This window comes from Pempheris klunzingeri, chromosome 13 (genome assembly GCF_042242105.1).
Source record: "Pempheris klunzingeri isolate RE-2024b chromosome 13, fPemKlu1.hap1, whole genome shotgun sequence".
Classification (NCBI taxonomy): domain Eukaryota; kingdom Metazoa; phylum Chordata; class Actinopteri; order Acropomatiformes; family Pempheridae; genus Pempheris; species Pempheris klunzingeri.
The window spans coordinates 9,624,503-9,646,906 of NC_092024.1; the positions used below are offsets into that span (position 1 = coordinate 9,624,503).

At 41.1% G+C, this 22,404-nt stretch overlaps 3 protein-coding genes across 3 annotated transcripts; 1 reads left to right on the forward strand and 2 right to left on the reverse strand.

Moving 5' to 3' along the window:
- Positions 1-2,957: 2,957 nt before the first annotated feature.
- On the reverse strand, positions 2,958-7,102 carry bub1bb (BUB1 mitotic checkpoint serine/threonine kinase Bb). Its single transcript, XM_070842681.1, has 9 exons — positions 7,026-7,102; positions 5,808-5,975; positions 5,631-5,690; positions 5,396-5,540; positions 5,109-5,305; positions 4,858-5,021; positions 4,520-4,713; positions 4,333-4,433; positions 2,958-3,903 (listed from the first exon to the last, which is right to left on the reverse strand). Exons 2-9 carry the CDS (start codon positions 5,948-5,950, stop codon positions 3,615-3,617), a joined length of 1,293 nt encoding a protein of 430 aa, XP_070698782.1. The 5' UTR covers positions 5,951-5,975; positions 7,026-7,102; the 3' UTR covers positions 2,958-3,614.
- Positions 7,103-7,228: 126 nt separating this feature from the next.
- Positions 7,229-10,347, forward strand: zfyve19 (zinc finger, FYVE domain containing 19). The gene is made up of 11 exons (XM_070842704.1): positions 7,229-7,398; positions 7,496-7,617; positions 7,709-7,762; positions 7,840-8,006; positions 8,116-8,258; positions 8,418-8,526; positions 8,697-8,915; positions 9,101-9,177; positions 9,405-9,503; positions 9,594-9,751; positions 9,982-10,347. The coding sequence occupies exons 1-11, from the start codon at positions 7,345-7,347 to the stop codon at positions 10,058-10,060; spliced, it is 1,281 nt and encodes a 426-aa protein (XP_070698805.1). The 5' UTR covers positions 7,229-7,344; the 3' UTR covers positions 10,061-10,347.
- Positions 10,348-11,754: 1,407 nt separating this feature from the next.
- Positions 11,755-18,778, reverse strand: ppp1r14d (protein phosphatase 1 regulatory inhibitor subunit 14D). The gene is made up of 4 exons (XM_070842705.1): positions 18,476-18,778; positions 12,710-12,790; positions 12,349-12,381; positions 11,755-12,213 (listed from the first exon to the last, which is right to left on the reverse strand). The coding sequence occupies exons 1-4, from the start codon at positions 18,653-18,655 to the stop codon at positions 12,145-12,147; spliced, it is 363 nt and encodes a 120-aa protein (XP_070698806.1). The 5' UTR covers positions 18,656-18,778; the 3' UTR covers positions 11,755-12,144.
- Positions 18,779-22,404: the final 3,626 nt, after the last annotated feature.

Sequence of the window (22,404 nt, forward strand, 5' to 3'; positions counted from 1 at the left end):
GCCAGATTTAGGGCACACGTGTAATACATGGCATTTTGATATGAGAGACGCATGCAAAGGCACTATAACAGGCTTAACTAATGATGGTCCTCCTTACACATCAAATAAACTCGAGTGAAAAAGGCTCCACTGAACCGATCTGCATAACAATGACAGATTTGCCTGTTGGGGGGTATAGCAGACACGACCCCTCCCTCTCTTTCGCTCTTACTTGTCAGCATTATTGTCACAGATATTTAATGGAATCGTATGTTGTTTTACTGCCTCGCATGACTTATTTTTCCGATTCTCTCTGAGCTGCAAACAGCAACCAAACGGCCTTGTAATAGGAGTTTTTATTGCGAAAAATGGTGGTTGTCACAAAAACCATCCTGTTTTCTCAGCTCCTCAGGTTTCTGCTGAGCCATTTATGTACTCACACTCATGTCCCTGCTCGGTCAGTATAAGGGAAAACTGGAAGGGTCAATTAAAGACATCAGTATGCTTTCATGATCCAGTTTACTGAACCTGACTTTTTTTCAACAAACACAGCAAATGCAAAATGTTTTACACGGTGTGTAAAAGAGTATGTTTCTTGCCTGTCCTGTCTGAAATACTCATTTATTCTTTTAACATATTTTTATAATTACTTAATTTGGCTTGCTTGTGTGAAGTATGTGAGTTATATATGTTGCACATTGTCTCTGTAGTTACAGTTTTTTTTTTAGCATCTCACTGTGGAGAGACATTATAATGGTAACTAAGACTTCTGTTAGATCACAGAGGGATAAAAGGGTCTATTCAAATGTATTTGTCAGCTTCACTGTCAGATTTAATGATCTTGCTAAAGCATCTCCTGAAAACAGTGTTAAAATAGCTTGTAATGTAAAAAAGGGTTTACAGTGACAACAGCAGTCTTAAGGCACAGTGTTATTAAAATGAAAGCCCTGGGGCAGCATAAGTGACACTGCTTTAACTGTTTGCATTTCAATTCATTCTATTGTTTAGGATGAATCTGTGAGGATTACACCAGGGGTCATCAGGGTTCAGCCTATACAGCTAAAGCAAATGTAATTTCTTGCCAAAATCCATTTCCAGATGACCCATAAATCCATTTTAATTCTGTTAGAGTGAGACAACTACAGTAGAAATTAAAACAAAGCCCTGTCATTCTCTTTTTTGCTCGCCAGTAGTGTTTTATATGGAAGCCCATTTCTGCCCAGTAAAGAAAAAAAGCAGACAATAATCTTTTTATAAGCAGAAATTTTCAACTTACTGTCAGTCGCAATTAGGAGGTAAACTTAAGTGAGACAAAATGATGAAATATTAGATGGAAAATAGGAGTCAGTCAAAATTATGAGATTAAAATCCCAAATATTGATTTACCAAATCAGAAATACGAGAAAAGATAGTCGTCATTTTGATGCTATTTTGATTCATTAAGTCAAAATATAGGATATAACAGAGACAGGACATCAAATGTTGTGTGGATAGTAAGTCAAGCATGCTGCTCACAAAATCACAATTATGCTATAAAAGAAACATCCTGCACCAAAATTAACACAATTTTGATACAATTTTATTTAATAAATCAAAAATTCAGATGTAGGAGGTCAACATTATGGGCTATGGGCATTTGAGCTAGTATGAATGAAGTTATTTTCATCATGACTAACATGTTTTTTTTCTCGCAGAAATGGGCTTTCATACCTTTTTTGTTTGTAGGAAATGGGTCTCATTTGCTGCTGCACTTTTGCAGACTCTCCCCTCTCCATCGCCTGGGCAGCCAAGTACAGTTCACCTCAATGCTAAATGTGTACTGACCTCTAAGGGAAGTACTGTGGAGGCTCTGGCACAGAAACTTTCTGTGAACTGGTGCATGTAAGTATGAAGCACACAAATAGGTTAAGAGCTCTGAATGTGAAACACGGTCCATACAGAGCCTGAGTGTTCTTGTCCATCAAAGTAACAGCTCTGGACAAAAGCTCTTCTCTGAGGGCCTGTCTAAAGCGCATTAAGGAAAGGTAGCTTCTGAACCATCTGTCCACTGCAGTAAGAGAAAGCTATGGATTTTCTGTCTGAGGCACCGTCGGAGTCACTGGCTGCTTGCTTCCATGGGATGAGCTTTTAATAAGTCCTGCCAAATAGTGAGCCATAGAGGATGCATTATGATGTGGTTATGCTGTGTTGTTATGATGGAAGTGCATCACGTTGCATATCACTTATCACTAAATTTCAGCTGCTCTCAATGCTAAGCCAAAATGTATGTAGGCAGTTTGGGAACTCACCAGTTGAGAGGATCTTGGCTGGCAGCGTCATATTTCCAATATGAGATTAAGGTCTGTTCCTCCAGTGGTCCGTTTGCATGCAACACTCCATAGTGCCATAGTACATCAGGATAGTGACCTCTTGGGGATAACCGAGCTCCGTCCTGCCCACAACAGCAATGGGTGGATTTCACTTGCTAATGAGCAATCACCTATCTTCCAGCCATTCATCAAAGTCTGCCCTGTGAGCTGCCTGTGTGTGAAGTACGGCCCATCATCACCGTAGATTAGGTTTACTCCCACTGCTTTCGTCAGCAGGCTTCTGGGTAACCTCTCCTGGACAATGATTAACACGAGGCCAGCCGATTTCCTCATAAAAGTCTTATGACTGGTGAGAGTTGGGCTTCCTTTAAAAGCATGAGGACACCCTGCTGAATTAAGTTACTTCATTAGAATAAGTAGCAAAAAAAGCCATTTACAACTGTTTAAATGCAGGCCATGTCTGTTGTTTTTACCCATGCCCACCAGTTTTGAGTCTTAAAAACCGCACCAACAGATTACAGTCAGCACTAAATTGCTCTTGCGCCCCATTAGTAATCCAAATACCATTACTAGGAATACAATCCATGCTTTCCCCCACATGCTGACAGTGCATTACTACAATCCTCTGTCTAAAACAAAAAACAAAACAATTCCACTGGTCATCAGTCAGACATTTTAACAGGTTTATTGAACATCAATGACAGATGGCCTCGAAGGGACAGTTCACTCAGACTGTGGCATAAAACCCAGCTGAATCACCTCACTGAAGCCCTCCTCCGAATGTGTTTTTTTTTTACTGAAACATCTGCTCAAGAAATACTGAACGAGTCAGATCAACCTAAAAAGGCAGCACACAGAAGAAACAATGGATGAACAGAACAAGAGTAAAATTAGGAGTAATTGGTTAATGTGGTTCACAAACGTGTTTAGTATTTACAGGCAGTTGACACATAAAGTACAAACAATCCAGTCGCCCTTTGAATCCTGTTGTGAAGTCCATGTTGTGTAGATGTTTATTCAACGATATTGTCAGTTTGTGGTATTTTGTACTGGACTAAATTACACTTTACAGGTATTGCCATTATTTGGTCGACCTGCCGTATTTTATGAATCCAACAGACCTAACATACTGTGTCCTCAGTCCAAAGGGTCTCTAAAAAGATTTAGCCCTTTTGTCTTTTCTGGATCTCTCTAAACAAAATATTTACAACAGGATGACAAACAATGCATAGCAGTAATTACATGATAGCCTGCAGATAAAATCTTGTCTAAATAAAAGGTAAAAATCTGTAACAACTTATTGAATTGTCAGTCCTCCTGGATGCATCAGTTTGAAATACTGGCACTGGGTTGGTCGTCTTGACCTCTGACCTCCTGTGAATCCTGTGCCATCTTTTTGAAGTAGCGTTCAGCACGCAGTTCTTCAAAGCAGAACTCAGTGGCTCCGCTGAGCAGCAGCTCTTTACAGTACATGCTCTGCTCCTGTGGTTTTCCTGATTCTGCTTCCTTGTGTTGCTGATGGTGCTCCTGTAGTCTCTTTAGAGGAGTCTCCTCCCTGCAGGGCTTACGTGCCGATAAAACTGTGTTCACTGCCGGGTTGATCTTACATGGAGTCCTGGGGGGGGGTAGAGGGAAGATGCCAAAGCAAATCCAAGACGGCTTACTAACAAAACTTAGATCAACACCACCATAACTTAGTATAAAAGCAAGAATATGAGTTTTTTTATTAGTGAATAATTTATTTGTTTTTCAGTTAATTTTGTGGTCTAGGAAAACACCAAAACTAATGATGGATGTCAACTGACCACAACCCAAAATGTAGTATAGATTATTTTGTCCTATATATTTTTTACAGTTATATAAAACAGAAAAGCGACAAATCATGCTTGACTTTATTATCAAAACTGTTAATTCAGTGCTAGTCATCAATTTCAGGAATATGTTGCTTCTTCTTCTAACAAACCTGAATGTGTGATGTAAATTAAGTTTCAGCAAATAAACAATTAATTAAAACTGCAGATAAAAGACTGTTGTTGTCACTCACATTGCCGGAGGCTGGTCTGACTCCTCAACAAAAGGTTGGAAGGTGGGTTTAGCAGGTGGCGGGGCCATAACAGTGCGCCCAAATTTGGACTTCTGGGGCATCTATGGTACATACACATTACATTTAGATCACTGGGTTACATTCGACACATTCAAATCAACTAACACAACACCGGCTTGTCTCTTACCTTGACATCACACCATCTTTCGGGCTTCTGCTCATTCTCCTTCGCCCTGGAAGTTGGAGGGGCCACCCACGCCTCCGGCTTGGGCTCTGAGGGGCCAGCACTTTGAGTCCTGTTCTCATCGAAGACCACCAACCGACTGTTTGAAGCATTGCTGAGAGCGGGGGCGGTGTGTGACTGAAGGCCTCCAGAAATACCTGATCACAAAACCCATCAAACATCAAAATTAAAATGACACATTTTTAATGAAAATGAAATGAAAATATTTAAAGGTGCCGGAGCACTGGTAGCATCAACTCAAAATAATTACATAGGTTTTATTTGTATATTCATGTGCCTACTTCTGATTGCAGGCCCAGTTCTGTTGATGGGGGCGATGGCCTTTTTCTTCCCTCTATGCTTGAGGTCAGCAAGAGAAACTCTCTCAGGTTGTTTGGGCTCATCATCACTATCGCCCTCCTCCACATTCATCATCACCTGTCGGGACACACGTGCCTGCAAAGCCCTACGAAAACCAACACAGAAGATTTTAACTATGCCAGTATTTTGCATTTTCAAACTACACCTTAAACTGTACTGGATGAATCCATACTTGTGAAACTGTAGGAGCTTATCATGCGGCTCAGCACAATTCTTGAATCCCTCTTGGTAGACCAGGTCTGCTTTGCGACAGTTTCCCTGATTCTCATATTCTTCAGACCAAGCGATGTAGAAGGAAGCCTGTCTCACTCCTATTAGCTGCGCTTGCATGTACCTGTACATATCCAAGGGCTCTGGGCAGTGCTCTGCCTAAAGACACACAATATACATGCATGTTATTAGTGCTGCTGAGTTGGTCCAAGTAGCAAAAACAGTCTGAGGCTTAAATGTAACACGTACAAATTTGATCCAGAGGTCAACATAGCGCAGATCATCGTGATATTTCTTTTCCTCTGTGAATCTGTTCACGACTTGCTCCAACAGTGTGGTGAGGTTGCTCTCCTTTCCTCCCTGAGGGAAAGTTTGCTCTGTCCACTTAATATAGCTGTAAAAGACAGGACCAGGACCACAGGACGATTCAAAAACAAAACCTCTCAGATCTAACAGCAGCCCATGTTCTGACTATCCGACTTACCGATCCCAAACATCAAGTGGATCATCTCCGTCATACATTCGCAGTTCAGACTCAAAGGCCCTGGAGAAACAATAAGCCACAAAACCTCCATCATCATGTGAAAACTGCAGGGAAAACATGTTCCACAGAAATTGCTGTCAACCAGTGCAGGTACAACATTTAAAATGTCATCCATACTGTCTCTGCTGGGCGATGGCAGAGCTGAGTCCGTCCTGTTGTTGACTGAGCGCCTGATGTAAGGCCGATATAGCTCTGCCCCGTCTGAGTGGCTGGATGTTTTCTTTGCTTAGCTCCCATTCCACATCTCCTCCTTCAGCCATTATGGAAATTACAACAACTAGATGCCTAAAGAAACACAGACACAAACATATCAGTTACTTTTAGATTTATTTCTCTCCTTGAACTGGCTCTTGTCTATACTGATTAATCTATTTTAACAATATATATTTAACAAATTTATAAACAAGTGCAATTTCAACATTATGCCTCAGTTTATCATTTACAGACGTGCATTACAACTTACAGATCACAGTGTATCCACAAAGAAACAAAACATTTACTGAACAGTGGACAAATTTGAAATAGCAGTTAATGTCTAATTTTTACACTTTGCAAAGCCACCCTATGTTTGACACCCCTGATTAAGCCATTTATCATGGAAACAGGCCTCTCGTGCTGTTTCCAGCTTACCCATTTTGAAAATTAGTAGTTTTTCTCTGTTTCTGTAAACTGGACATCTGTAGATTTGGCCAGCCAATAGCCCCACAAGCCAAGATATTTGAAAATGTCCCATTGGCTTTTTTTAACAGTAGTATATATAGTATGGATGATTAATCAATAAAATAAAAATCATATAAGGATAGCGTTTGTCACAGTTGTTTTAGATTAGCTTCTTGCAGCATTGTTTAACTGTGGATGTAAACCACCAAATATAGTAGAAATGTAATAAAGCTTTATGTCTGAAATGTTTATTATATTCATCATTATGGTAATTAGTGGCACCATTTAGGGTTAAACTGCTGAGTGCTTGAGTGTTCAAACTGAGAAAGATACCGAGACACAGGGACCATGGGCAATATAAGAGAGTATTAGTATTAATGTAATAACTTAGTAAGGACACAGGACTATAATCCATCATGCCATATTAACATGATTTACCATCTAATGGCATCTATAAGAGTTAAAAGTGGTAAAGACTTATTACATAACTCACGTTACCGAGTTGACCTTTTTCTAACGTTAACGACTGAATGCATGACGTGGGGAAGCTAACACACTAGCTAGCTAACATTAGCTTTATTTCGACATTTTTGCCGTTGTTCGCAATATTAGCGACATGTACCTGTGACATGTGACAATAAAACCGACTATCCACAAAATGATGTTTTTTCATACCGCTCACACGTCTCCTTTGTCTCTTTTCCAGGTTATCACAGATACAGCGCTGTAGCAGGAGCAGCGTCCACTGGTCGGCTCTGTGTTTTGAACAAGGACCGCGAGAGCATTTGGAGAAAGCTGATTGGAGGAACCAGAAACAGGAAACAGCGCATAGACGTCACACCTCGATTTCCGGGGCTTTTCCTGTTTTGATTGTAGCAACGTTGAAAGGCTGAAATAGGTCGTTAACTGCGAAATTATTGCTTTCTTCTCCATATTAACCTACTAAAGCAACACCAGTTAATTCTAATCGCCTCATGACTCTACACGTGTCGGCATGGACAACCGTTGTTACTGTTGTGCATCAAAGTTCAGTCTTTTCAAAAAGGAGGTAAGACCATGCTGGATAATATTAATCGCATATCTGTACATGTTAAACGTTTTAAGGAAAAGTAAACCGTGTAATTTACGATGCAATATTCTCCCAGCTGGGCTGTAAGAGCTGCGGACGCTCCTTCTGCTCCAGCTGTTTGACTTTCAGTGCTGTGGTGCCTCGCTGTGGCAACACCCAGCAGAAGGTCTGCAAACAGTGCCATGGCAATCTGACAAGGTAAAGGCCAAACCATGCTAGTATGAGTATATGTGTGATTATTACTTAGAATAAACAAGCATTCGGGATGATTTTATTTCTTCGTTTCTAGTGGGGAATCTCCAAACGGTGCTGGAAAATGGTCCCCTCCGGAAAATTACAGAAAGTCAGTATGTGATCAAATCTGACACCTTTGCACACACAGCAGTTTCCTGATACCTAAAGTTCGTTTTTCATCCATAGGCGAGTGGCTGCATTTGAAGCCAAACAGCAGGGACAGTCGACACAGCCTCTCGCTCATGGAGGCATTAGGAGCAGCAAGGCAGGCCATGTACCAACCAAAGGCCTGAGTAAAGAAGACCAGGCTATAGCTGAAAGGCTTCAAAAGCTGAAGGAGGACGCAACACCAAGTAATGAAATTAGCTTTTCACTAGCTACCATGTCGATTTATCTGACAAATAGAAAATAACATCTTTTCTCTTGGCAAAAGCCATTGTAAACATTTTACCTCTTCCTCAGAGTCCGTCCCCTCTGAGAAAGAGCTTGAAGCTCGTCTTGCTGCTCTGAAAGCTCCCACCCAGCCAGTGCCGTCTACAGGGGAGATGGAGGACCGTCTGGCAGTTCTACGGGGTCAAACCCCACCCTCACAAGCTCCTCCACCTGTGAGCTTAACCTCTTCCTACTTGTTTGTAACATCTCGAGCCTTGCAGTATTACTCATGGATAGTTTAAAGCATTGAAAGCTATCTAGAAGGATCTGCATGCTAAATGGATTGCTATAATTGCTTACCTCTGTATGTACTCCCGTGCTCATCCGTACAGGTGCACCAACCACCAGATAACAGGACACAGACTGAACAAGTCAAAGATCTGATCACTCAGATGTCAGAGGAGGTTGCCATAGACAACCAGCAATCAAATCCTGAATGCAGTAAGATGTTATTTGTCTCATTAAGTCCTCATGTATTCAATTAATGATGCAGTCATATCACAGTTTAACATAGTAATTATATTGTATCACGGCTGTATTCTGACAGCAAAATCTGACTTTGTTTAGCTGCTACTTCCCAAACATGTTCAAACCTATTAATCCCTCTGCAGGTGTAGATGGTCGTATGAATGACCTCAACAAGGGGGAGGGGGGAACATTGGATGAGAATTTGGAGGAGAACCAGGACGCGGTCAAGCAGCTGGAGACTGAGAAGGCCCGTCTGCTGGATGAGGCCATGGAGGAGCTGAGAAAGGAGCGCCATTCCCAGGATCAGGTCCTCCACATGGCCAAGAGGCTGGCACAGCTAAAGGGCCAGGACCCGGACAAAGGTACATCACCCACAGAGATCTTGATATACCACTTTCTTAACCTTTATCTGTCATCCTCATTTTCACATCACAATGCCAAAGAATATACCACGAGCTCTATATGTAAACATTATGGCTCAGACAGAAGTGTGATTGTCTTCAGTGTGATAAATCTGTCACTGTTGTATTTGTCATGTCACTTCTAGTTACTATGGAGGACTTTCAGCATCCTGACAGTGAGGAGGAGACTGAGGAAGAAGCCATGATGAGAGTGTTAAAACAGGTATGGGGCTTGAAGCCCATAAAGTTCATACTGCCATGTTGATTATTTTACATGACAAGCTTTCTGACTTATTACTGACTTCATATCACACCTTTTTAAGATGATTGTGAACCAGTCTTGACCAGTTTAAGAGGCCACAAGAGGCTGCTATTTTACCATTGTAATAATTTGTAATGTGAATCGGAAGACATGGTTTAAAATTCCTGTGTTCCTAATTTTTGTTCCAGCTCTCTGAAGAGGCTGCACTGGATGAAGCCAGTGGCTACAACATACCCTTAGAGCATAGTGGACCAAAGAACACTGAAAAGAAGAAAACTTCGAAACCGGTATGAAACAGAAGCCAGAATACAAATTCATAAATTTCAAGCTTTTAGGGACAATAGCATATAATCCTTGATGTTTTTTTAAAGGCCCAGCCTCCAGCACCCAAGAATAGGATCTCACTAGCAGCTGTTGCACATCAGTCATCAGACAGTGATGAGGAAGAGCTTCCATGGTGCTGCATCTGTAACAAAGACGCCACCCTTCGCTGTCACACCTGTGATGGAGACCTATACTGCAACCGCTGCTTCAGGTAGAGCAACATACATTCATTATGATATGCACGATAATAATTCAGACTTTCGTCTCATAATGGAGCTTTGCTTGGAAATCTTTGCTCTGATGAAGAAAGATGGCTGTGATTTGGAATGCATACCATGACCCAGATAAACTGTAGGCAGGCTGCTGCCATACTGTTAAGCAGCATGAATATAAAGTATTTATTGTGATGAATTATCAATCCATTCTCCATTATCTCCCCAGGGAAGGCCATGATAAATATGACAGGCTGGAGCATCGCACCACCAACTACACTGCGCCAAAGAAGAAGAGGAAGACATGATAGTGACACTGTGCTGTAGGTGTTTGCCTTATGAGGCTCTGCTCAGTCATTGCTGTTAGACTTGTGCTTTAGACTTAAGTGACCTGTACGTGTTAATTAGACAGTGTCTCAGGAGATTTAAACACTACCTATTATCTACAGCAATTAATTTTAACCCCAACTTATCCAATCTGTCCACAGTGGCTCTAAACATGCATGTTTGTAGAGCACAGGAAGAGCAGCTTCTGCCTTATGTAATGGCCAACAGGCATCTAGATGAACTGAACAAATAAAAAAAAAAAAAATAACAGGTAACATGTATGGAAAAGCAAAGACACACTTACATGTAAATGTAACACAACATGTACAATATGAAAAACATAGCTCCTATTTTTTGTCTGTCATGTATAAAAACAGAGGTAAGTAAATCTTGCAGAGGCTGCTAGACAGTGATGGTATTTTGGCAAGACTGCACATAGAAAAGTTCTAAACTGTCCAACCGAATAAGAAGCTTGAAGTTTTTTTTTTTTTTTTTTTATGTCACTTGTCCTACTTTCCAAAGGCAACAAAGACTCATCTTAGACACACTTTGCACTCATCACTATTTGAGTATTTTAAAACATACAGAAAGCAGACATCATGAGCTCATCTGGGATGATGTACAACCCCAGACTACTGTCGGCTCTGGACTGAAGAAGTACAGAGGAGTCAGTATAAAAGGATTACTGAGGGCTTTGTTTTCTTTTGGCAGGCATTGCAGTCACTCTTGTAATCTATGTTTGGCTCAAAGTCTGACATGAGTGTTGCTTTTCTTGTCCTTGTGAGTAATTTCATTATAAAGGATGCAAAAGTGTTAGGCACAGTGTCACATCTTTGAAGGAGCACTGCTTTTCTTTTTAGTTATATTTTTAAGACAGAAGCACTTCTTTTTTTTTTTCATCAACAATGTCGTCACTCTACCAAAATGTCTCAGGGTGGCAGGCCTTGTCAGAAGTGTAGACTTAACAGTATGGATGGCCTCTGTGTCAGAGAGGCGTGAGTGAAAATGGTTGTGAACCAAGCAAATTACTATAATGGAGCCCTCAGCTGAAAGATCCTCTTTGTAGGACAGAGAGAAGGCCAGAGTGCAGTTTCATCAGTGTGCATTACTGTCATGCTAACTGAGGAGAAACCATAATTACACTTTCCTCTGGGGGCCCGCTCCATTAAGGTTTGTATGGAGGCCGTTACTCTGTTTGCCTTTTCTGGCCATGTCAGACACACAACCCAGACAGGAAATGGATGAGGATAATGGATGCATACTTAATGGACCTTCCTGCTGCTGATTTAACTGTGTTTACTTCAAGACCTGACATGTCAACGTCTCCTTTGTTTCCATCACTCTGTTGAAAAGCTTGCGTCAGAAAACATTGGCTTGTATTCCGGGAATGATGCAATGACGTCTGCGTTACAGTAAAGTCTTATAGTTGTCTCTGGACAGTAGGACATGATTATTCCTTAAAGGTAAATAAGTGCTTTAAAGTAATAATGAAGAGCAACTGTGATAACATGGTAGCTTGGTAGGTACTGTAAATGGATGGGTGTAAAGGACATGTCAATATTTATTTGTATGTATGGTATGGGTAATACCTGATGATGATGATGATGATGATAGCGTACTATTCGTCTCTCACTTTGTTGAAAATCATATGTAATCCGTTAGATAATTGACAGCCTTGTCTTGAAAATGTTCCATTTTATTTTGACATACAACAGTTACCAGAACAAAAATATTTATGTACATAAATAGGCAACCGAAAATGTACAGTCTTACACAAAAAAAAAAACAGTCCGTCTGAGTAATAGTACAACTTTTATCAGATGTGCATTATTGGTATGTTTATGGGAGACAAAATGTTATCGCAGTCCATAAAATAAAGTGAAATAATTAAAAAAAAACAATTGCTCTGGTGTTAGACTGATGCTGACCCAGGAAGGGGGGCAGGGGGCAGAAAGAGAGTCCCACAGACATGTGAACCGCACATACAGGCATCCAAACAGTTAACGTATGGGAGATGGGAAGATAAGAGGCTCCACATTGTCTCAATTCTTTATTTGACCTATAATTATTTCTTCAAGGGACCTGACATTTTGCGTAGACCCTTTATCCTGTAGAGCAGCCCGTTGATAAAATCCTATGGGAAAGATGGAGAAAATTTGTTCTCTGCATTTAACATTACAGACTAACACAAGAGTAAGAATGTACAAGTAATATTTTTTCTGTTTAATACAGAAATCTTTATATGCCAGTGTAGTTTAATAAGTCTCACCTCTTTTGGCTTTCCGCATTCTTGCAACAATTCCTAACAAAGAAAAGAAACACAGAGAGGCTCACTCACAATTAGACATTGCTTTTTCTCTGCAAACATTGCAACACAGCATGGATTCCAGCACAGGTCAAGTGCTGGTTAAGCTATTACCCCACACTGCAAATAGTAAAGTATGCACCCAAGATTCAATTAGGAACAAGTTATAAAGTGCACATGCCTGGGACCTGGGAACTGCAGTTTATGGTACCAATTCTAGGCAATTTGAGGCAATACGTTACTGAACATATATAAAGAACAAGATACACAATGTGAATAATGGCTAAAAAAGTTACTCTTTTTAAGTCGACTCGCCCAATCTTACCTGCAGCCGGGTTTTCTGCCCCTCGTCTGTCAGCTCCAGGAGCTCATCGATGTCAATCTCTAACTCTGGAATCTCTTCCTCCTGTAAAAGCAGCACAGAAGCACAAAACTCAGGGTTATCCAAGGTTAATAGTCCTCTATTACTATGTTGCACATACTCGTATTTCTGCATGTTACAAAAGCCCTTGCATACAACGTGGGTTTCTCGCTATCCTTTCACTCACAGTGGTGAGAACGTCCACACCACTGAGCAGAGTCGTTCAGAAGGCAGAGAAAGAGCATGAGATGTGATGTAACCTGGCAAGGACTTCATCGCAGCACACTAATGAAATCCTTGCATGGTAGCATGTAAGTTGCATGTACAGTGTCCAAGAGTGGACACTCCATTGGTTAATAATGTTGGCTGGATTGCAGAGATGAGAGCAAGAACTGTTTTTCCTTTTGTAATAATTAAAGCGATATGATTGATGATGTGCTGTATGAATAAGCAATGCTGGAGGGCACTGAGGCATGAAGGCAAAGAGGCTCCAGGAGGCCATATTTGCCACATGCCACCATCAGATTTCACGGTTGGTTTACCCTGCTAGCATTTATCTCAGCCATGACTGAGACATTATTTCCAGTTGAACTGAATATATTCCTCTCATCTAGGTTGTCCCACATTATGCAGATACCTGAATTAAAATACAAAGAGCGGCATTAACTGTTTACATTGCATTCACATTACCTATATGAACTTGAGATCTTATGAAATCCATACATCCCCTTTTTCTAAAAAGTCTAAATAATGGCAGGCAGCACACAAACAAAAACAAAGAAAGAAAAGGGCACAGAGTCTCCAGTTATAAAAAGCAAATATAATAAAGCAATAAATTCATAAAATAAATTCATAGCACAGGCTCTCCACACCTTTTAACTACATTTTCAGAGGAAATGAACGGTGCTCACTGGAGGAATCCTGAACACCAATATATCCAGAGTCAGCAGGTACACACTCATATTTGACAAGTGGGGCTTCTTTCTAAGAGGAATATTTTCCGGTTGGGGAGTTTTCATGGCTGGTGAGGATGGGGCTTGCACCGCTTTCTGGATGAGGAGAGAGCTAATCAATGTGGAAGTGCTGAGTGGTGGAATAGACGGGCCCTCCTTCAGAGTCCCCTGTGCCCCCTCTAATTGATACATGCTGCCAGTTTGGACCCTGTGTGATTCTGCTGATGTCTGCAGGACACACGCGGGGCTGAGCATTTTTCGGTCCGTGCTGTACATTTCTGTGCTGTGTGGGCTTTGATTTACCGGCACCACTGTGTTCGGCTGTGGGCGGTTGTTTTGTGCCTTTTGGTTTATGTGTTTGAGCTGGTTAGGAAAAATATTTCAAACTGCTGTTAATGAAATAGTCCAGATATGTTTTAGTTATTTTCTTGTTTAACAGTGGCTCCTCATGTACTGTAGTTTATACCGTGTGTTTATATATACTTCCAGTTTTTGCAGTAATTTGTTCTTTTTTCCTTAACATGCAGCTTTAGCTTGCCATCAACAGTCTGAAACTAGTCCAGAGCTAAAAGGATGCTCGAGCAGCTAGCCTAATAAATGTGACTAGTTATTTCAAAGATTTATTGTTATTTCTTCTGTCCAATTAGATGTATTTTCTTTACCCTCTCGGCATCCGACTATAAATTTGATGTGAATTTTTGCTATAACAGACTGCTATACACAATAATGTTTGATCTTAGATGTACTTGTTGCTCTTAACAAAGATCAATAATATATTCACAGTAATTGCACAGATCTTTAAATGGCTCTCTAGAGTGGCATATTCAGTAAGTAAAGGATGAATTTGAAAATGAAACCTACCTAAGGATTACATTAATGATAAGTGCACACAGGGATATACAGTGGAACAATTCCTTTTTGAGCGGACCCCCCCCCTTCGGTGTGACAGTGACCGCAGGACCATGCAGAGCACCACTTAATATCAACGAGAAAACAGTCACCATGAAGAAATGCGACTCTTCCATTAACTTTTCAGTATTTCATATTATATACTGTCGCAATTTTCAGCTTGTTGAGAGTTACTTCATTGTCAAAGGAAAATAGCATTTTAATGAGGCCTCTGGGCAAAAGTGTCTCAGCAGCACTTTTTGAAGTTAAAAGCAATAGACTGAAGCTAAAATGAATGTTGGCACTAATATGGGAATTCATGAATATCTAAGTGGTTGTCAGAGGACTGCAGATTTTAACGGGCAATACAAATGCAGTCTAGGTGAGCAGTTGGTGACCTCCTCTAGGAGGTCAGAATCAGTTTCATCATCATCATCATGAGGTGACCTGACAATTCCTGTCACTGCTTTGTAGGTTTGGAACTCACATTTCAGAGTTTTATTTCAGTGATTCTAATGAGTAGTTTTTTTGTCTTGTTGCTCTGTTTGAGCGGTACATTTCGATTTTATCCTTTTTCCAAGGAACACTTACAACCAAAGGGAGATTTCAGAACTACTAGCAAGATTGTCATGAAACTGAGTATTGATATTCACGGCCCCCAGTGAATAGTTGCAAATGATTCTGGTGACCCCCTGACTCGTCATCCAGGGCAACTAGGCAAAATGTGTCCTTGACCTTTGCAAGGTGTACTAAAACCAGACTGACAGCCACAGCGGATGAATATAGATAATGCTCCATGAGTATCGACCACCGGGACAATGTTTCCAATGCACTGTCCAGTAAAAAAATCTATTGAGCAGGTTGCCACAATATTTACTCAGCGCTCTTCAAGAGATGAACTGTAATGATTGGGGCAGCTAGCAGGCTTGTTAGGCTTTAGGTCTGCAACTATTTAAAGCAATATTTTGTGAAATATACTCTATATAAATATGAAGCTAAACCCAGCAGCCGGTTAGCTCAGCTTAGCCTAATAAATGATATATAACATGCTAATCGGTGAGCTTTAGAAATGCTCATAGACTGATTTAGTGACTTTTGGACAGAGCCAGACTATCTGTTTCCAGTCGTTATGCTAAGCTAAGCTAACCAGCTGCTGCATGTAGCTTTAAATAATATATAAAAAATATTTAAAACAAATTAACATCAGACACTGAGTGGTTCCTTTGCACACACTATGTGTTTGCTATTATAATGTAAAGGAAACCCTACCCAGGAAATCCAGCTGTTTTGAGAAGATGCCAGCGTGCGTTTAACTTATCAGATCCCTTATCGCCTGTTTTTCCTGTCAGAGGCACAAGCTGCCCACATGTCAAAATATAAATTAACTTCACTGAATGAGGCATGACACACTTAAAAACAGAGTGTAAACATTCAAGTCCTGCTGACCAGTTATATAAGGATGGCCAATTCGTAATGAAAAGTTATGAAAACATGATACGATTACTTAATCTACAATATATCAAGTCTTACACAAATTTGCTTTTTTGTCAGTGGACATTTCTTTCTCTGTCCTGTAGTCTTTTTATTAAGATAAAAAAGACATTCACTGAAAAGTCACAGTTTAGTGGCTGCGGGGAAAACAGTGATCTGAGTTCTGGATTACTATACTCACACAAGCCTCAACATCGTTCAAGTCTGTCCGAGATCTGTTTTTCGCACTTTTGTGAGTTTACCATCTCACAAAAGGTGTGAAGTTTGCAACGAAGGCGGCCTGTCCAGACCAAGGCAGCACTTGTATGAATTAGAGATGCGGCTAAATAATTCAGGCGGTGACACGGGGGGACTGATGGTAAATGCTTCCACGCGGAAGACTCGGAGAACCAACAGAGTAACCTTCCCCTGAGCCAATGCAAAATTCATTACTCTGGCCAGTGCACATGGACAAGCCACGACTAATTCCACACAAGTGGCTAATGCAAATATCCAGTCTATCTCAACTAGACAGAAAAGCTCTAATTTTCATAGGGCAGGGACTATTTTTAGGAAAGCTCTCCGGAAGAGGAACCTCTGTTGACTTCAATTCATGATGTCTTCCACCATCGTGACTGAATCAAAGACGTTTGTCGAGTATTTGAGATCTGATCTTTCAGTTTGTCAGGGAAACATGCACATCCACTGTCAGTGCTGTGCATGTGCTGCACATTTATTCTTATGTCGGATTACGTTAGAACCAGAACATGAAAGGCTAAACACTGCCAACAGGAAATAATTGTATGTTTCTGGGACAAGATCAGACGAGTACACAGAGAAAGACTTCAGATCTGTTTTTGTTATCCACGTGTCCTGGTTTCCACTAATGTGATTTATTCCACCCTCGGCTTCCCAAGCACATTATCATATATTACCACAGGGAAGACGGCTTGGGATGTAAATAGAATAAAGCTCATAAAATAAGTATTGTGATGAGGAAAATATGGGCACAATATTAAAGATTCCTAGCACTCGGCTGCAACTAATGTGTTTTAAAATGAAACCAACCAGGCTTAATCATTGGGTGCTAGTTGTCAGTCACAGCCAGTCAACTGGATGTGGATGCGTGCTCACATTCTGCAGCATTAGTACTTGCCATATGCAAAGTTCTGCCTGGCAGTGTAAGGGGATGCCAGACTGAGAGGTGGCTACAGGCCATCTGCAGCCAAGGGTCTCTGTGTGGTTCGAGAATTAAATGAGAAACAGTTTGTCTCTGCCTTCTCCAGCATGAAACGGAGGCGGTGTTGTCATCTGATCTGCATCGTCATGAGGAAGCTCATGCTCCTTAACAGACACCCCTAATTCCACTGTGCCATGCTGCCTCATGTGGGCGACGAGACATCTGTTGCCATGGTTTCCCCTCAGAGAATGCCAAGCAAATCAATATGGAGCCTCTGACATAATTGGATTGTATCCCACCGTGCAGGAATGGAGTTATGAAGGTTGTGTTACTGTGTGTGTGTGTGATAGAGAGAGCAAACTGAAGTCTCATAGTCCTAAACATTACCATCAATGTAATGAGGCCATTCATTTAGCACACTGTGGATATAATGAGCACACATTTCCCCATTACATCTCTTATTTTAACATAACACTTATACTGTGTTAATATAAACTCCATATCTTGGATGGACAGCAGTCCAAGTGTCTATCATGCACAGCTATTGACTAACTGCGTCCAAAAGAAAGTGTCCACAAACAGAGCAACACACAGACACTGAAATAATGGTACAATGTCCTGGATGCAACCATAATAGCAGGACATAAAAACTCTGGCTTTAATTTTTTATTTCTTCCTCTGGCATTTCTTTATTGGTTTATCACAGAGTTACATGGGTGCTTTTTTCAGTGCTTTCTCATTATTGATACAGTATTGCTAGCCTCTAATGTTACTGTTCCTAGAATCTGAGCTACTCAAGTTCACACTGTGTGAAAAGCCAATTCTCAACACCTTAGTCAGAAAATGTAGCCATATGTCAGCCGTGTGTTTAAAGTGGTGTAGGTGTTGCTTTGTCATGCTTGCAAATGCTTCCTAATGACTTAAATCACACATCACATCTTGGAGAAATAATCTTATCACTATGGCAGAACACCACGGTGCACACCGCACAGCTGATACTGTGGTCAGGTGGGTGACACACGAGGGCTTGTGTGCCAGAGATTGCAGCCATGAAGCTACTTGCCTCCCACCCACTCCTCTTTTAGGTCATTGTAATCCCTCATATGTGATGGATAGCCCACCACAGGCACCTATGAGCAGTTCAGCGCCTCCCTTGCTCCTTCTCGCCTCGCCTCCTCCTCAGGGACCCAACACAGTGTGCGTCTGAGTGTGTGTCCGTGTGAGCCAGCCCTGTCCTACCTCACAGTCAAACAGCAGGTGCAGCTGCCCGTCGATCCACTCCTCGATATCCAGCCTCCTCTGCAGATCCTTGCGGTTGTATTTGACTGTCAGCTTGCCCAGCTTTCGGTGTGCAGGCTCTTCTGTTTTGTCCGATGCCTGGAACATCACCCTGGACTGGGTGCTGGGCTCTGACGCCATGGCTGCCACGGCCTCAGGAGAACCGTGGAAACACACTGAGCTCTCACACACACACTCACACACACACAGACGGACCCACAGGCGCTGACACGTTCGTTTTGCACACCGACTCTCTGTCTCTATCTCTGCTCGTCCTGTGGGCTGCTGTTCCCACGCGTATCTCCTGTTATCTTGTTGAGTGCAGTCCCTCTCTGTAACGCTGGCTCTGGTTCTCTGCCCGTCCTCTCTCGCCCTCGCTCTCTCTCTCTCTCTAAAGCTCAATGTCTTGTTCTCCTTCCCTCCTCCTCTTGCAACACCCACTGGCTGCACTATCAGGAGGATGGTAATGAGATATGCCTCTGCGCGTGTGTGAGGGTTGCCTGGGTGTGTGCACATGCACATGCTAGGGTTTGTGTTTGCCTTTTGCTCTCTTTCTCTGTGTTATAGCAGGTGGGAGAGTATAGGTCAATTACAGTGATAAAAACTGCAGAAAGAGAGTGAGGGCAAACACAGCAAACGTCAGGAATAGAGCTGAAACATGTCTTACTGACTCCGCAAAAAAAGACAAGTGTGTGTACTTTTGTTCTTTTATCTCTGATCACATGATTTGTACACATACCTATCATCATATTATCTTAATATTCACTCAAATGGAGCATCTGAAGCATTCATCTCCTCACAAAGTCAAAAGGATTCGACATGCTAAGAGCTCTTGTGTTCACAAACACATCCAACAATAGCTGGGTCCCCCTGACAGGTGAGCCAGGGTTCCTCTAGTGTGATAGCTGCCTTGTCCTTTATAACAGGCATTATCAGGTGTACGTTTAATAAGCCTTGAAGTCAAATTGGCATCCTGAGTTACACACCCATAAATAATGGATGGATAGGAGAGCACTATTTATGGCTGTTTTGAAGTCGAATGTCAAATAAAAGTCTGGAAACCATCAGTGTTTGCGAAGTCAAATATCAACAGCAGCACATAACCCAAGGTCAAAAATTCATAGCTATGTCTCTCTGTGCCAAATTATTACAGTTGAGACAACAGAGACAACAGGCTGCAGAGTTTCCACAGATCCTATTACGATATGAATAATGGGGTTCAGTTTTTTGTTTTGGCAGGGACTATCAATCAGCCATAGCCGCGCATGTTCACCCACTGATGCACCGTCTGTTACAAACACTGAATTATTGAGTGCCTCCAGCAGCTCACCTTTCCAGGCAAACAAATTCATTCATCTCATCTTATGCTGCTTGGTTCTGCACTGCCAGGTTGTCTCAAAAAGGGACGTGGACCGGAGACCCGCGTGAGGCCTTCTCACCTCGGATCCGGCCAATACCAGAGAAGAGGCAGTTAATGAGCTTGACCTCTCCTGTTTTATCTTCACTGTTGGATGAAGATGAAAGATCTCACTCTCAGGATGCTGGAGAGTTTGTTTTCCCCTAAAATTATGATTCACTCAAAATCGCCAGACAAAAGTAAGTCCACTTTGCACAATCTGTGCGACCACTTCCTGGTTCTGACAATCTAAGGTGTTGATATCCCTATGGGTGGCCTCATGACTCATCACAGACTGTACTTGGCTGACTCAGTGCATGAATCATCTCAGTATCACAACAGCTGCGAAAAGAAGATTAAGTTGAGTTGATGTTAAATTAAAAGTTAAGCCAACAATTATACTGTATGTGAGAAACAATGAGTCAGACAGTTTTATGATGCCTTGGGAAAAGAAATTCGTTCCCCCTAGATGGGATCATACTGCCACCTTCTGGATTAAAACTTGTGAATTTGAAAGATTTGGCCAAAGTATGTATTATAAATTCCTTTTTTGGTAGTATTAGTGACATTTGTCACTAATCAGTTTTTCAAACATCTTTTAAACATGCCATAAAACACACTTTTACACACTCACTTTCTTAACTAATCTCTAGACATGTGTGTGTGTGTGTATAACACAGCTCTGTCAAACAGACGCCAGATTCTCTGTTTCTTTTTACTTTTGTTTTGCTTACGAGCTGAATTTGTGAAATGTTTTACTGATTTATTTCATTGTATTTTGTCTTTTTATGATGCACTTTATTAAGTGTGATTGTCTGTTGTGCTATCACTTTGTGCTCCTTACTTGGAAACATTTTTTTTTATTTAAAAAGACAGAAAAGTCTGTTCTGTATCAGGAATACAAAAGTAAATAATCCCTTCCATTTACACTCTATTTTACCTTTTATATTCAACATGATATACTGTACACTATGTTTTTATTCACCTGCTGTTGTCCTCTAGTAGCTGTTTGACTTTTATCGCATTATTTCTTCAAGACTAGGATAGTTTATTTATGCAGCAGCATTCAGACACAAAATGTTTTATAGGAATATGAAAATCCATTAAAAATAGGACAGAGAAACATTAGAGTTGCGTGTAAAAGACAATAAAAACACACGGCAAAACATGCAAATAGTTAAATAAATAGCCACAAATTAGATGGAAGCTATGCATCCAATTTATTGGAAAGCTGCAACAAACAGCAACATTTAATGCCTGATTTAAATGAGCTGACAGTATTAGCACACCTCGGGTATTCAGGAAGCTTTGTTCTACAGGTGGGGAGCATAGAGACTAAAAGCTGCTAGTCCTCATGTGGTTTTGATCCCGGGAACACTGAGCAGACCTGTGCCAGATGGCCTGATTGGTCTGGATGCTTCGTAGGGTACAAATAAATCAGGCATGTATTTGGGCCCACGACCATTTAGTGCTTTATAAACAAGTAATAGGATTTGAACGTCTGTAATATCTGTATATATATGTGTTGGTGAGGACTCTGTCAGCAGCACTCTGGATGATCTGCAGCTGTCTGATTGGTCTGCAAAGACACTATTGCAATAGTCCTGCCTGCTGGAAATAAATACATGAAAAAGTTTTTCTATATCTTGTTTAAACAGAAATCCTTTAATTCTCACGATGTTCTCAAGGTGGTAATAGACTGATTTGGTAATTGTATTCAAATGTCGGTCTGAGTCCATCACTACACCAACATTTCTGGCTTCATTTGTAGGGTTTCAGTGTGACAAATTCAAGGTGAGCGCTGGAGGAAATCTATAATGATTAATAATGATCAGAACTGGTTCATTGCTCATTGTAGAAGTTGGTAAATTACTTTCAGTCCAGTCCCTAAAAAGGTTAAAGTCTAAACTTTAGGTCTCAAAAGTTAAACGCGGGCAAACCATCAGTAATCTGGACTAAATACATTTCAATACAGCCTATTTCTCATAGGCAAGAAAGTACTTTTTTTCCAAATCACTTTTTCAGGATGCTGCACAGTTACAAATGTAAGAAATCTAAGTTAATACCACAGAAAAAATGACTGACAGACTATGACCTACATATTCTGAATATATGAAAAGAAGATTAAAGGTGTGTCAAAGCAGCTTACTCTCAGTTAAAGGCCACATCTCCTGTACTCCGAGAACATTTCAGTACTGTATCTGTCTCCAAGTGTGAACAGCGATGCTTCATATTCACACACGCACGAAGCTCTGTGCTTGTTTTCTTTAGAGTCCCAGTCACATAACAGCCAGAAGGGAGTGGCATCCCATGAGTGGAATTTCACTTCCTGTATCACTCAGGTGAGTCACCTGCGCAATGTCGTCGATCGCTCAGGGTTTTGTCGACATCAAACGGGTAAACTTCTTGTGAGAGTTTCAGATCTGTCTGGAGAGGCTTTTGGGGAAGTTTTGGACGCAAAGCAGGAAGTCGATTACTTAAGGTTTCATCTGTA